The 16,243-nt window shown below is 43.8% G+C and overlaps 1 protein-coding gene across 5 annotated transcripts in view; it reads right to left on the bottom strand.

The window, feature by feature from the left end:
• Positions 1-16,243, bottom strand: part of LOC311143189 (polymerase delta-interacting protein 2-like) — a gene marked incomplete at its 5' end in the record, with an annotated part of 30,820 nt that overhangs the window by 11,440 nt on the left and 3,137 nt on the right. The window contains 11 exons of one of the 5 annotated variants that reach the window (XM_084178974.1): positions 1,237-1,257; positions 2,407-2,521; positions 11,046-11,125; positions 11,399-11,524; positions 12,018-12,044; positions 12,787-12,923; positions 13,068-13,175; positions 13,267-13,342; positions 13,961-14,063; positions 14,363-14,460; positions 14,704-14,779. In XM_084178974.1, coding sequence (XP_084035100.1) covers positions 2,407-2,521; positions 11,046-11,125; positions 11,399-11,524; positions 12,018-12,044; positions 12,787-12,923; positions 13,068-13,175; positions 13,267-13,342; positions 13,961-14,063; positions 14,363-14,460; positions 14,704-14,779 — 946 coding nt within the window. In that variant the 3' untranslated portion in view covers positions 1,237-1,257. Of the gene's footprint in view, positions 1-1,166; positions 2,522-7,556; positions 10,006-11,045; positions 11,126-11,398; positions 11,525-12,017; positions 12,045-12,786; positions 12,924-13,067; positions 13,176-13,266; positions 13,343-13,960; positions 14,064-14,362; positions 14,461-14,703; positions 14,780-16,243 lie in introns of those variants that run through there. The other 4 variants (XR_014614396.1, XM_084178973.1, XM_084178972.1 and 1 more) reach the window with 4 other exon arrangements.

Genomic DNA, 16,243 nt, shown 5'->3' with positions numbered 1-16,243 from the left:
ATTTTCTCCTCCACGAATGGAACCAAGGGGAAGTAGAGGGAATCCCTGATGAAAAGCTCTGGTTAAAGTGGATGAAGTACACCGCTAGGGCCTTGGGGGAGACTGACTGTTATGCATGCTCCATTGGGCGACCGACAATGTTGACCGCCCCAATGCCAGAGGCAATGTTTCCCTGTGTATTAGACCTGGGGTCCAATCAAAAACAACCCAATTGCACAGGGATTGGGCTAGCAAAGTTGACTTACTCGGCCAACCCACCTAGGTTCACTTTAACTCCTGGCGAATACCAGTGTTACAGACATAGAAATGGCACCCGTAACTTGGGTGATTTTGATGGCTGTAAGGAGATAATTAATGTGACTGATTTAGATAGGGAAGGGGGAAAAAAATGTATGAACCTTACCATCCCTCTGACTGATGTGTGGTGGGCATGTACTAACAAAGGGAGCATTCGACAGACATTACCAGAAGGATGGGTGGGTACTTGTGCCCCAGTATTGTTGGTCCAACCTGTAAGAATTAGTCATCAAAGACCAGTAACAGGAAGAATAATCAGGAGGAGAAGAAATATAGGTCAGGAAGGAAATAGCCCAATTTGGATTGATGGTATAGGCATCCCCAGGGGTGTTCCAGACGAATACAAAGCTATGAATCAAATATGGGAGGGTTTTACCACAGCATTTTTCTGGTGGGTGACAATAAACAAGAATGTGGATTGGATTAATTATATCTATTACAACCAACAACGATTTATTAACCAGACTAGAGATGCAGTAAAGGGGATCTCCGAACAATTATCCGCCACCTCACTCATGACTTGGGAAAATCGGTTGGCTCTGGGTATGTTGCTGGCAGAAAGGGGCGGAGTCTGTAAAATGGTGGGGGGCCATTGTTGCACATTTATCACTAACACCGCACCGGAGGGGATGGTCACCAGAGCTCTTGCAGGATTAACTGCTCCAAGTGAAGAATGGGCTGAAAACTCAGGAGTTAGTACATCTTGGACAGGGTGGTTTGATACCATGTTTGGTAAATGGAAAACCATAGCAGCCACCATCTTAGGGGCAGTCAGCGTTTGTATGGGTATTCTTGTATTATGTGGTTGTTGTTTTGTTCCCTGTGTCCGAGGATTGGTGAGCAAGGCGTTGGTGAATGCAGTATCTCACCAAATGATGAGAGATGGACCGACTCCGGACTCTGACCAGGAGAGTGGGAAATACGATCCTCCAGGCTTGGTGGATAACGAGGACTTTGACCCTGAAAGACCGCAATTGGATGAAACGTTTATTGGTTCTGACGTATGAAGGTCATAGGGAAAATCTTAAAAAGAAGACCTATGATTGGAAGTAGATAAATGGAACTAATCTCTGAAATTAATCATGCTTGTAAATACATTTATCCTGAGTGTGAAAACATTTAGTCAAAGGGTGGATTGATAGATTAATTTGTATTTTAAAAATAATGACTAAAAGATTCCACCCCAAATACAGTATAAATGTGTGAACGGTGTTAGAGTTATAATGTAGTGTCAACCCACTAACAGAGGGGGGGGGAGTTGGACACTGCTGAGACAACATTCCAGGAGGAAGGAGACTTGGAAGTATTTAAACATTCTGTACTGTGGAATTATACAGACCGCCTAAAGGTGGGGGGAGCAAAGTGCCTTTGTGTTAAGGGGTATAAAAGCTGTATATGTGTTTTTTGGCGGCAGAGCTCTCCATAATTAAACATACAGATCATTCTTGCCGGTTGTGGACCTTTGTTTAATTCATGATTAAACCAGAGCCTTACACCCTCTGGGAATTATTCAGAGCATTAAGTTTGATTAATTAGAGATAGAAATTCTCGTGACAATCTTGCTAGCCATCATCCAAATGGCAACACTGGCGAGGGGCTGAAGCTCGTTGGCTAGAACTTGAATTGCTAGTGGGCTGGCCTACGTGGGGGAAAATGTAGGGAAAATGGCGCAGCATAGCTTCCAGAAAAACAGTATCTTTCAAACTCGGGATTTCGTGGCTAATTGAGGTAAGATAGTAATCATGTGCAGATTACGCATGTATGAACTACACATTGACACATCCAGCCCAAAGCACAAGGTTTAAAAAATACTTAGTCGCCAATGTGCCGGCGCATGTCTTTAATCGCTTTACACAACCTCAGTGAGATGTGTGTAATGTGTAACTTATATGTCTAATATCTGACCTCTGGTTGCGTGCATAAAGGATTGCCTTAAAGGTGAAAGGGTAAATAAAGTCCCTGAGGACTGGGAAAACAAGTGTGTGTGGGGTGGGGGTGGGTGGGAATAACGCTGAGCCTGGATCCATTTCCCCCATAAAGAAGAGGAGCCAGTAGCGGCAGCCTCTGTAGCAGTCAGTCTCTCCTGGCCCAGCAGACAGTCTCTCTCACTCAGAAGAGGAAGGAGTAGGGGCTGTCCCTATGGCCGTGGCTGTCCAGGGAGAACGAGGGGATGGCCACTTCGAACATGGCGCCGCCATTAGCCCGCTGGCAGGTAAAAGTCCCCCTGCGGAAGGCGAAAAATACCAATCAGCAGCAGCCGCAGAAAAAATTTTCAAAAAATAATTACATTCAACAAGGATATGGTGGAGCATTCTATGCTTTCTCCCTCCCTCTCACTCACTCACTCATTCATTCTGGGGAGATGCCTTCAGTCCCCGTGCTATGAAAAGTTTCACTGAGGTACTACAGATGGTAGTAGCCTGTCCCACTGTTGCTGTCTGCCACAGAGATACAGTATCTAGCACAGCCACAGCATGTGGCTAGTCTTTCACAGACTGAGACAGTAAAGTCTCACCGAAAAGGTATCTATTCTGCCAGTGCCAACAAAGCATGTTTCCATGTGTGAATCCTGAGTCAAAATTGCTATGTTGATCAAATAAAATAAAATTGTATTTGCCACATGCGCCGAATACAACAGGTGTAGACATTACAGTGAAATGCGTACTTACAAGCCCTTAAATCAACAACACAGATTTTTGTTAGGTAAAAATACATAAGTAAAAAAAGAAAAGAAAATAACTAAAGAGCAGCAGTAAAATAAAATAACAGTAGGGAGGCTATATACAGGGGGGTACCGGTACAGAGTCAATGTGCAGGGGCACCGGCTAGTCAAGGTAATTGAGGTAATATGTACATGTGGGTAGAGTTAAAGTGACTATGCATAAATAATAAACAGAGTAGCAGCAGCATAAAAGAGGGGGATGGGGTGGGGTGGCGGGGCAATGCAAATAGTCTGGGTAGCCATGATTAGCTGTTCAGGAGTCTTATGGCTTGGGGGTAGAAGCTGTTAAGAAGCCTTTTTTTTTTACATTTACATTTTTAGTCATTTAGCAGACGCTCTTATCCAGAGCGACTTACAGTTAGTGAGTGCATACATATTTTTATTTTTTTCATACTGGCCCCCCGTGGGAATCGAACCCACAACCCTGGCGTTGCAAACGCCATGCTCTACCAACTGAGCTACATCCCTGCTGGCCATTCCCTCCCCTACCCTGGACGACGCTGGGCCAATTGTGCGCCGCCCCATGGGTCTCCCGGTCACGGCCAGCTACGACAGAGCCTGGATTCGAACCAGGATCTCTAGTGGCACAGCTAGCACTGCGATGCAGTGCCTTAGACCACTGCGCTTTTTGACCTAGACTTGGCGCTCCGGTACCGCTTGTGTGGTGAATTATTATTAATGAACTGTAGAGTTTAATGGACTATGAGGTAGAACTGGGTTAATCAAGAGCATAAAGTTAGAATTCTTTGTTACTGGGCCAGGAATTGTATTGGGTCATTTAATTTCACTGTGTGGGTGAGTAGAGAGGGAATCTGCCCTAGGGTCAAATTGCTTGCTCTTACTTAAATCCATCCATCTGATGAGAGACTGAAACTAGCTTGTGGTCTTTTGTCTCTCTCTTCAAACACCGTGAAGGGAGCGGCACCAGGGTTCAATGGAGTTTGGGCTAGACCTTTGTCTCCTTGGTATCTTCTTGATTGATTACAGCATGATGGGGTGAGGTTTGTGTATGTTAGGGCCTTGTCATGTTTAAACTAAACATGAGTGTGTGTGCAAGACAGGGGAGTGAGTGATTGGTTGGAGTATTATGTGCATAATGAAAGTCGAGTTTAGCCGCCCTCAGAGACAAAGGATGTGGGCGTGGAGTGATAAAGAGCGGGAAACTGAAGAGGGAGGGATTTAGAGCTAGAAGAGTTGGGGATGATGGTATATAATGTGACGTGAGAGAGAACGGGGTGCCACTCTGCAGACTGGTATCGGCTTTGTTGAAACTTTAATAAAGTCAATTCTTGATGCAACAAAAACTCTAAGACCTTATTTGTAATAAAGTATAGTGGTTATTTTCCACAACACTTGCCGTGCAGTAGCAGAGAGAACAGTCTATGACTAGGTTGGCTGGAGTCTTTGACCATTTTTAGGGCCTTCCTCTGACACCGCCTGGTATAGAGGTCCTGGATGGCAGGAAGCTTGGCCCCAGTGATGTACTGGGCCATACGCACTACCCTCTGTAGTGCCTTGCGGTCGGAGGCCGAGCAGTTGCCATACCAGGCGGTGATGCAACCAGTCAGGATGCTCTCGATGGTGCAGCTGTATAACTTTGAGGATCAGAGAACCCATGCCAAATCTTTTCAGTCTCCTGAGGGGGAATAGGCTTTGTCGTGCCATCTTCACGACTGTCTTGGTGTGTTTGGACCATGATAGTTTGTTGGTGATGAGGACACCAAGGAACTTGAAGCTCTCAACCTGTTCCACTACAGCCCCGTCGACGAGAATGGGGGCGTGCTCGGTCCTCTTTTTTTTTTTCCTGTAGTCCACAATCATCTCCTTTGTCTTGATCACGTTGAGGTAGTGGTTGTTATCCTGGCACCACACTGCCAGGTCTCTGACCTCCTCCCTATAGGCTGTCTCATCGTTGTCGGTAATCAGGCCTACCACTGTTGTGTCGTCAGCAAACTTAATGATGGTGTTGGAGTCGTGCCTGGCCATGCAGTCATGGGTGAACAGGGAGTACAGGAGGGGACTGAGCACGCACCCCTGAGGGGCCCCAGTGTTGAGGATCAGCGTGGCAGATGTGTTGTTACCTACCCTTACCACCTGGGGGCGGCCCGTCAGGAAGTCCAGGATCCAGTTGCAGAGGGAGGTGTTTAGTCCCAGGGTCCTTAGCTTAGTGATGAGCTTTGAGCGCACTATGGTGTTGAACGCTGAGCTGTAGTCAATGAATAGCATTCTCACTTAGGTGTTCCTCTTGTCCAGGTGGGAAAGGGCAGTGTGGAGTGCAATAGAGATTGCGTCATCTGTGGATCTGTTGGGGCGGTATGCAAATTGCAGTGGGTCTAGGGTTTCTGGGATAATGGTGTTGATGTGAGCCATGACCAGTCTTTCAAAGCACGTCATGGCTACAGACGTGAGTGCTACGGGTCGATAGTCATTTAGTCAGGTTATCTTAGTGTCCTTGGGCACAGGGACTATGGTGGTCTGCTTGAAACATGTTGGTATTACAGACTCAGTCAGGGACATGTTGAAAATGTCAGTGAAGACACTTGCCAGTTGGTCAGCGCATGCTCGGAGTACACATCTTGGTAATCCGTCTGGCCCTGCGGCCTTGTGAATGTTGACCTGCTTAAAAGTCTTACTCACATCGGCTACGGAGAGCGTGATCACAGTCATCCGGAACAGCTGATGCTCTCATGCATGCTTTAGTGTTGCTTGCCTCGAAGCGAGCATAGAAGTGATTTAGCTTGTCTGGTAGGCTTGTGTCACTGGGCAGCTCGCGGCTGTGCTTCCATTTGTAGTCTGTAATAGTTTTCAAGCCCTGCCACATCCGACGAGTCAGAGCCGGTGTAGTACGATTCAATCTTAGTCCTGTATTGACTCTTTGCCTGTTTGATGGTTCGTCGGAGGGCATAGCGGGATTTCTTATAAGCGTCCGGGTTAGAGTCCCGCTCCTTGAAAGCGGCAGCTCTACCCTTTAGCTCAGTGCAGATGTTGCCTGTAATCCATGGCTTCTGGATTGGGTATGTACTTACGGTCACTGTGGGGACGACGTCATTGATGCACTTATTGATGAAGCCAGTGACTGATGTGTACTCCTCAATGCTATCGAAAGAATCACGGAACATATTCTTGTCTGTGCTAGCAAAACAGTCCTGTAGCTTAGCATCTGGTTAATAAAAAAGTGGTCAGATGATGCAGTCACTGGTGCTTCCTGCTTTAGTTTTTTATTATAAGCAGGAATTAGGTGGATAGAGTTATGGTCAGATCTGCCAAATGGAGGGCGAGGGAGAGCTTTGTACGCGTCTCTGTGTGTGGAGTAAAGGTGGTCTAGAGTTTTTTTTCTCCTCTGGTTGCACATTTAACATGCTGGTAGAAATTAGGTAGAACGGATTTAAGTTTCCCTGCATTAAAGTCCCTGGCCACTAGGAGCACTGCCTTTGGATGAGCGTTTTCCTGTTTTCTTATGGCCTTATACAGTTCATTGAGTGCAATCTTAGTGCCAGCATCGGTTTGTGGTGGTAAATAGACAGCTACAAAAAATATAGATAAACTCTTGGTAAATAGTGTGGTCTACAGCTTATCATGAGATACTCTACCTCAGGCGAGCAAAACTTCCTTAGTATTAGATTATATGCACCAGCTGTTGTTTACAAATATACACAGACCGCCACCATTTGTCTTACCGGAGTCAGCCGTTCTATCCTGCCGATGTAGCGTATATCCTGCCAGCTGTATGTTATCCATGTCGTCGTTCAGCAACGACTCGGTGAAACATAAGATATTACAGTTTACAATGTCCCATTGGTAGGATAACCTTAATCTTAGGTCATCCAATTTGTTTTCAAATGATTGTACGTTGGCTAATAGGATTGATGGAAGAGGCACTTTACTTGCTCGCCGTCGGATCCTTACAAGGAACCCCGACCTACGTCCACGATATCTCGTCTCTTTCTCATGCAAATGACGGGGATTTGGGCCTTGTCGGGTGTCTGTAGGATATCCTTCGCGTCCGACTCGTTGAAGAAAAAAATCTTTGTCCAATAAGAGGTGAGTAATCGCTGTCCTGATATCCAGAAGCTCTTTTTGGTCATAAGAGACAGTGGCAGAAACATTATGTACAGAATAAATTACAAATAACGCGAAAAAACACACATAAGAATACAATTGGTTAGAGGGCTGTAAAACGGCAGCCATCTTTTTCGACACCATAATGCAATATAAAAACAATAATTATAAAGTTGTGTTATCATCTCGGTTTTGGCCACAGTGCCATCCTCACATCAGGACCTGCTAGTGGATGTAATACAGAACAAATTAAAGACTAGACACAAAAGTGAGCAGGTCTAAATTAATGAATTTTTGCACAGAAAGATCATTTGGCTGCTGTCCCTTTTCAGACATGGGCTCCAAATGGCCAATCAATCAAAATGGGCCGCAATAAAATAAATGGGACTATCAGAAATGCCCGATTTCTGGTCCCATTCCACCCCTAATGCATGCAGATTAAAATGGGAGTACACTAAGATAGTGATAGACGGAACAATTTTAGTGATTAACAGAAGTGTTTATTTAGGATTCCCAAACTGAAGTACACAAATCCATACACTGATCCATTTAACCAGTTACATTCACATTAACAAATTGTACATTTCCATTCAAATGTAAAACATGCAGGGACTAACAAAAAGCCTCAGTGTCATTTCAGCGACATTAATTCTATAAAAGATTGATTCCTTCACATAAAGTAATTATGTATAATATATTATATATCCAATATTCATAATAAAGTATAAATTAACATTAACAAATATACAGGCCCGACCTCGGTTGAGGTCACTGTGTGGCAGTGCCTTGCCTTTCCTGGAGATACAGGAATGTGCCAAAAATACGAGCATGAATACTTAAAAATCACCATGAAATTACTAGATATACAGTAACACTTCAGTCCTACATTGACAACTTCAAATGTCTGCCATTGATTGAACAATCTAGTAATTGCGCGTCTATGATTGTTTATTGGCTATTTGATCAGCAGTGAATCAGCTGTGATCATATCATAGCAGAACAACTTAAAGCCGGAATTCTTAATGGTGAAACTGCCACGTCCGTTCGGATATTACACCCCAAAAAAGTTACTGCAAACGAACAAACTGTTTATTCCCTCGGACATCATTGCACGCACGACAGAACAGCAAAATATGTACCAATTTATTTTTTACCACACTGCTCGACGCACCTCACCTCCGTTTCGTCCACAAAACAAAAACAATAACAAAAGGTGCTTGGGCAGACAGTGGGCTGTTACCCCTAATGCGGATTCCATCTTTAAAGGGAATGTACAATATTTTACAACTTAATGTTAGACCTTGGAAGTAGTCTCTGGCCCAGGATAAACTATAATCCCTGGTTCAGTTTTCTTTAAACAGCCAACACAAACTTCAGCTAGCTTTAGCCACTGCTAGCTAAAAAAACCGATGGGAGTGATAGGGGCATGCAGCACATACTTTCAGGGTGAGGAACCATTTAACATTACGTTGTAAAATACTGACCTTCCCCTTTAACAACTTGTGTGATAAATAAAGCAGCATGATTATAACTAAGTCGTGTACTACGCCACAGCTTTGCTGCCTCTGTGTTAAAGAGGGTTGAGGTACAATATGTCCTGATAAGTACAGCACTGATAGCGGGTAGGAATCAAGGCCCTCGGTTCTTTTTGGGAGTAGGTCTACTATGAGCGTTGGTTAGGAAGTGCTCTAAACTCATGTTAAGCAACAGTCTATCTACAGTATATTATAATAGGTGCTATGTGGTTCAAATAAAACACACAAAAAAACACTATACTCATGTCCCTCATGTCAAACACCCAGTCAACTGCTCTTCTTCATTTGTGTACACACATACAGTATGTGGTTGACCGACATAAAACGTAATAGATAGTGTTAAATTCACAACAAGTTATACTTATCGCTTCACTATGGTTTAGCAAGAAATGGGCTTAAAATGTCTGGGGAAACATGTTAGATCCAAAAAAAAAAAAAACAGAACGATAGTCTCTCAGTAGGATACTGAATACCATATCCTACCATGTGTGTGTTCCTCTCAGCCTGAGCTTCTACTCGGTTTGTCCTTTTCACAGTCAAACATGCACTGGCCTAGTCACAAATAGTCTAACAGTATTAGGCCTAACGGTCTCAAGAGTCTAAAAGTCTTAAATGTCTTATCAGTCTGGAATAGATGAAAAGGTCAGAATAGTCTGTGATAGTTTCCTTTCCTCATCCACTGCTGAGCCTGCCCTGCATGATATGACTGGTGAAAAACAAGATGGCAGAAACCTTTCCAGCCATAGGAGTTGTACTGAAGGGCAGGAGACTGGAGAGGAGAAAAGGAAGCAATTTAAGAGTATTGACTCGTCTAGCCGGCTGACTAAATGTTGGGTAGACTACTTTTCATTAGAAGAGAACCACAGACAGCACCTGTCTTGACACAACACCGCCATGTGCTACCAGAGCAAAGGTCGTTATTGAAGTGCCACACATAATCCTACTAGTGGTACTGTACATGTAGTGCAGACAAGGTTGTCGCCGGTCATGTGCACCATGCTTAGCTCTACAGGGCTCTCTGCAAGGTTTGGCGTAGAGTCACATTCACACTTCCCATTGACTTAGTCTTGACATCGATCCAAGATCCTAGTGCCTTTGTATTGGCAGAAGGGGCTACAGTTGATGATTAGGTGGTACAGCCTATGTGAAGAGGAGAATGAGTGGTGAACAGGACAGGGGCAGGCTTTAGGCAGGGTTTGAAGAGGGTGATATGAGTGTGTGGGTGTAGCAGAGGGGCACTTTGGAGGATGGCATGGATCGACTCAGGCCAGTGAGGTGAAAGGGCCGGGCAGGAAGCCGTTGGGTGTATCGTCTTTCTTGCTTTCGAGGGAAAAGGGCGGAATGCGGACGTCGAAGAAGGTGCCGTTGGGCCTCTCGAGCCGATAGGAACCCCTGCAGGGGGCGAGAGACAACGACAGGCACCGTCAGAGTCCGATCCCCTTCTGCCCTGCCCAGCCACTGCCCAGTCCAGAGTCCTACTGCTACGACTTGTTTTCTACTACTAGCTTCCCATTTCTACTACTATTTTCTTATTTCTACTACAAGTATTTTACTTCAACTACTACTGCTCCAACAAATTAGCCTACTTCTGCTACGACTTCGGTAATTTTACTACTACTGTTTCCACTGACAATATTGATGCTTCTACAGTATGCTACACAAACATACCAATTTACTTAAATATATACACATTTCACACAAAGACACGACAGAAGTCCCTCATCGACTAATACAATAGACCTGGCACAGAGTGGGCAAACCTGGCCAAATCAGGCAAATAAATTACCCAATAGCTAGATACCGCAAGTCAGAGAACTCCTGAGGGAGTTTGCAGAGCCTATTAACCCCAAACAAAGTGTGTTTCTGTTCATTGGGGCTCAGACCCAGACTTTCCATATTAGGATGATTGAAAAGAGAGAGATGGCTCACACACACACACAAAGCAGTAGCCAATGTCAGTCTCCATAAAGACAAGAGTCCGAACTGCGTCCTGCTAAAGCAAACTAGTCTCTACTAGGTTTGCAAAATTCTGGTAACTTTTCAAAAAAATTCCCAGGTTTTCCAGAAACCCTGTTTGGGGGAATCTGGAAATGCATAGTCCAGATAGTACCTCAACTCTCTCACCATTTCAGTACATTTTTCTTCTGTTTGGCGCCTAATGAACCGTTTTACAATTCTGCCTGATGTTTGCTATATGGCATTTTTTGTATATTATATGATATTATGTTGATTAGGCTAGTATTCATTTTAGGGTGGAAACTAACCCTGCCATCATAGTACGTTGCTTGGACCAGGAGGAACAAAAAAATTGTCAATTCTTGTGACATTCTGCCATCCGTGTTCTGCTGGTACAAAGTCTACTTTTTGACAACAGTGGGCAGGCAGTCTGCTGTTTCACGGTGCGTGTGTGTGCGTTGCTTGGCAAGACTCACCACATGTGCCCGCTGGGTGCCTGCAGTGAGACGTGACTGCTGTACTGGAAGGCAGGCTGCTCTTTGGACAACACTGGCTCCTACACAGACACACACAAACACAGGGTGAGAGGGTATAATTAGGTAGACACACAAGTCTTATTTACCACACTAAACTGGATCACTGTAAAAAATAAAAAAGTTGAGTTTTCAATGTATCTTTCTGTGATTCCTCGCATCCCATCTCCTCCTTCTCAAATGTATTGAAGAGGGTCCAAGGTCCCTCTCCTCTGACCTTCTCCAATAGGTTTTGAAAAGGAGGAGATGATGTGAGGAACCAGGAAAGATTAATTGAAAAATAGCCCGAGACTCACCCGTCCCACCACTCCTCTGCCCCGGACCGTCTCCAGGGTGCCTGAGAGGCTGAAGATCCTCCAGTGTCTCTCCCTTAGTTGCACCACCTCCTCCCCCATGTTCTCCAGACGGATACAGTACCGCCACTGACACACACACAGACCGAGCAGTGAGCCTATGGAAACCACTCTGGGTGTCTGAAATGGCACCCTATTCCCTATGTAGTGCACTACTTTCTACCAGGGCCCATATGGCTCTGGTCAAAAGTAGTGCACTTCGAAAGGAATAGGGTGGCATTTTGGATGCACACTGACTACAGTAGTATGCAGGTACGCCGGCACAATCAGCGGTTTCTATGGGAACGGGGAGCTAGATAGTATGGCTAAAACTGTAGCTAGATTCAGAGGTTCTAAAAAGAATGACAGCAACACCCAAACATCACCGCAACAAAAACCTAAAGTGTGTTTTTTGTTTTTAGCCCAAAGAGCACCATGAAATAGACTGAAGTGAATATATCGCTGTTGCAGTGATCTTTGGGTGTGGCTATCGTTTTTCCTCATCTCTCTGACAGTTTGCTAGCAGTCAGTAACAACAATCGCTAGGCTACAGTTACGGTCAGAGGCAGCTTCTTTCACTTACCCAATATACGTGGGAATTCTGGGCTTCCTGACAGAGAAAATGACACACATAAGCATTAGCATCAATACAAACAGGTTGTAATCATGAAAATACGACTGGGGCACATTCAGCAGGGCAGAGTTGTGGAATGTTCAGATAGCAATACATTTTGGGGTATTTTCATCCATAACGGGTGAACCATTTAGAAATTACAGCACTTTTTGTACATGATCCCCTAAAATGGGGGGACTATTACAGATATTCCTGAATGAATCGTGAATAATGATGAGAGAAAGTTAGATGCACAAATATCATAACCCCAAGACATGCTAACCTCTCACAATTACAATAACAGGAGAGGTTAGCATTTTGGGGGGGTTAAATGAGATTTGTGCATTTAACTTTCTCACTCATCATTCAGGATTATCCGTAATCATGGTAGCATCCACATTAATGTAGAAGTGTTTAGAATTATTGTATTCTTATTTACAATAAAAGTGACTCCAATGACAATACATTATTTATCAATCATTTCTTATGGGAACAAAATTATCTGAAACACCCAAAAGAAACAGCAAATGCATCCAATAAATGTGTTGTCATAAGATTGATGTAGTCATTGCGTGCTATGAATATGGGACCAAATACTGAACTTTTTACTACATGCCTCTGACATGTAGAAAAGGAATCATGTCAGCTCTATTCATGACATTTCTTCCACAATGTTGTGCTGAATGTGACCCTGATTCTTTATTCCCTTTAGAGTTTAGAGAAGTGGTGTGGGGCATACCCTCATGCCCATGTAGAAGGGGATAACGGTGACGCGGATGTTCTCAGTGGTCTCACGGTGCACGTCCGACAGCTCCAGCCACGGGTGGTTCTTTTCCTGCCACGCCTGCAGCGTGTCCCGCGGGACAAACGGGGGAACTGGAGAACGGGTTACAGTGCAAAGGTCATATTTGAAACTTTGGGATTTACCTGACAACAAGTTATTTCTTTATTCAGACGTATGCATTACGTTTACTGGCAAACTGACTGAACACACTCAAAAAGCCCTTTGGTGAGTAGTACCTTTGGAGGCATTGAACTGGAGGAAACGCTCAAACAGCTCATGTTGAATGGGGACCTGGTCTGTGGAGTTGTAGGGCAAGATATCTTCATGACTCACATAGTCCAGCCCTGAGAGTGTGAGAGAGAGAACAAGAGTTAGCTAAGTGCATTAACTCCTTTGTGTGACAGTAACTATGTATTAGCGTTGCATCCAACTCACCTGGAATGGCATAAAGTGCCCTGCTGTCATCGTGATTGGCCAGAAACGTCACCGCCTCAGTCTGTGATCTCTGAGACTGACAGACACATACCATTTGTAACGAGACGATTAGGGTTGCAAAATTGGAAGAACCAGGGTTTGTGGAAAACCTAGGAATTTTGGGAAACTTACCATGATTTTGCTCTGTGATACAGACTACAGTAATGGGGGGGGGGGAATACATAGTTACATATCGCATTATTATTTTTGGACGATATTATATCGATATTTGAGACTCCAAGTATGTATAAGAAAAAAGAAAAACATATATATAGATTGTTCTGCTACTGTAGGTAGAGTTATGTTTTACCACACCGCAGTATTATGTTTGCGCTAGTCGGCTGTACCTGTGCCAAAACTCAGGTATTTTTTTATTTTATAGCTTGTTCTCCATCTTCTTAAATAGTGGGCCAACATGTTTACAGCACTTTTATTTCCATGACTGATCAAAACTCGTTTTCTCATGCTCCCTCGTCTCTCTGCATGTAGTGAGCAATATGTTTGGAACACCAAATCACGATATCGAATCACAATACATATAGAATGATGATACCGTATCGCAAGGTCCCTGGCAATTCCCAGTCCTAACAGACAACACAGAAACAAGTCACAGTACCAGTGGAGGTAGTTGACAGACTTTGGGTCAGATACTCACAATGTGGGGACAGTCCCTGGTGTCTATCAGAACCTGATAGTATGTGTGAGTTTTCCCCTTCACCTCTTTGGACCTGTGCGCCCCAGGGGGTTCTGTAGGCTTACTGGGGACAGAAAGCAAGCAGAGGAAAGGTATCAACAAAGAATAACCAGTCAACGAGAGCTAGACCACTTCCAAACAAAGACATAACTCCATTCAATCCATTTCCATTACAAACTGCCTGTGACATGTTTGGATCTTATGGCTACATCTGATATAGCACCCTATTCAATATATAGGCCTAGTGTCCTACAAAAGTAGTGCTCTATATAGGGAATAGGGTGCCATTCCAGACAGTGAAAAGCATGCTGAGCAGACAGGTGTTGCGGAGCCGTGGGCGACAGTGCGATGTGGTGTCCTTACCTCTCCGTCGCAGTAGGAGTGACGTCACGGTCGTAGAGGCGGGCGTGCCAGGGGAAGAGCACGATCCCTCTGTAGCCAAACACACTGTGCAAGAATAACTGGGGAGAGAGGCAGACAAACGTAAGGCTGTGTGTGGAATAGCTTGGTAGCGAATATCAACAGTAGAGTTAATGGATACAACCCTGCCAGGTTGGTACAGTATTTAGCTCATCATAGAAATTTAATTAGCTATATAATTAGTCATTCTATGGTCTTAAGACAGATCCCTGGGGAACCCCCATGTAAAATTGTTAGTCTCTAATGCAGAGTAAATATGGAGTTGTGGTTGGAGACCTTCTCACCTGTCCTGTTTCATATTTCCCCTGCTGTTTGGGAGCTTCAAACACTCCTACTGTCTCCAGCACCTTCCCCTCTGCCCTGTAGGACAAAGAAAACAAAGACATTAGGAGAAGAGCAAGTAATAAAACAGACACTGACTTATGTTATGACTTGCCCTTCCAAAGTTATCCATGTAACTCCTCAGCCAATTAGTGACCAAGTTGTTGACCGTCAGTCTTAATTGCTGGTGTGATTTTTTCAGTGCACGGTGGATCATGTCACTAAAACCAACAGACACTGTCACTATCATATACCTAGTTGGAGCAGTGGAGAACAATAAAATAAGTAGACCTAAGTAGGGCTGCGGCAGACATTACATTTTGTCAGCCGGTTATTGTCATGCAAAAGACTGCCGGTCTCACAGTAATTGACCGTTAATTAACAAACACGTTTAGCATCTCCAGGCCCCCACACCTACTCGCTGCATACAAAAAATGTATAATAAATCAATTTAATATACACCATCACAATAAATCCATTATGATATGAAGAAAACATATATTTTCAGAAGAACAGAATATGAGTCGGCCTACTGTATGTTATCTGGCTATGCTCCATGCCATAGAATTTAGGCTTGTTCAATTAGCTGACAAGATATGCTTATAAGTCTGTGCAATTATTTTATATTATATGATTTTATAGTAAGAAGAATATAGTTGAAATTAGCTGAATAAAATAGAAAGGATATTTTCCCCATTCCGGAGCAAGTGTGCATATGAAGGGCATAAAAGTGATCATTTGTAACATGTCCTATGCGCTAGATTAAGTTATTTGGCAACTTCAGTTGTGAATGATCCAAACCTTAGAATGTCTTAGATATCAAAACATATGGGCTGCATGATGCGACTATAGGCTATTGATAGCTTGCGATCTGTTCCTTGCCTCAGGCTGCACTGTTGTTCTCTTATCAAGACTATACACCCTTAAATCATGACTCTGTTTCATTACACAGTCATTGGACGAAGGCGTCTTCCGTAAGGGGGAGTTTTGTTAAAAGCCCTGAAGCTTGGTCTGACCATTAACAAGCATCACTTGCGGTACGGTTTTGGAAGCATAAGGACCTTTCATATCAGCGAGAAATAATTTTCTAAAAACCTTTAAAGGGTTAGTGTTCCCATACGGCCATATCTCCATGTTACAGCGTGTGTTTACGGAAGAAAAGGAACCACCTGTGCTAATTCGCTATCTAGCATGCTCCGAACATTTGCTAAATTGCATGTTAAATTATTTTGATGTGATATGAATTAAAGGGCTTTATGGTTCTAGAACCGTATCGCAATTTAGAATCGATTCACGTTTACATGGAGTATTTGGCTGTATCTTGGGATAGCCTAAGCCATGTTGTCCAGTGCTGGAGCGTCAAAAGTGTTCTGTTATGTGAAAGCTGTAGGCTCCATGTAAGCCAAGGCAACGAAGCCAAACACAAAGCAAGTCTATAATGTGCCCTCCCCTAAAACGACACTGAATAAAAATATAAAAACGCAACATTTTTCATAGATTTTA

The sequence above is a fragment of the Coregonus lavaretus genome (genome assembly GCF_964263955.1).
Source record: "Coregonus lavaretus genome assembly, chromosome: 15".
Taxonomy (NCBI): Eukaryota; Metazoa; Chordata; class Actinopteri; order Salmoniformes; family Salmonidae; genus Coregonus; species Coregonus lavaretus.
This window is presented reverse-complemented; position numbering and strand designations above follow the sequence as displayed.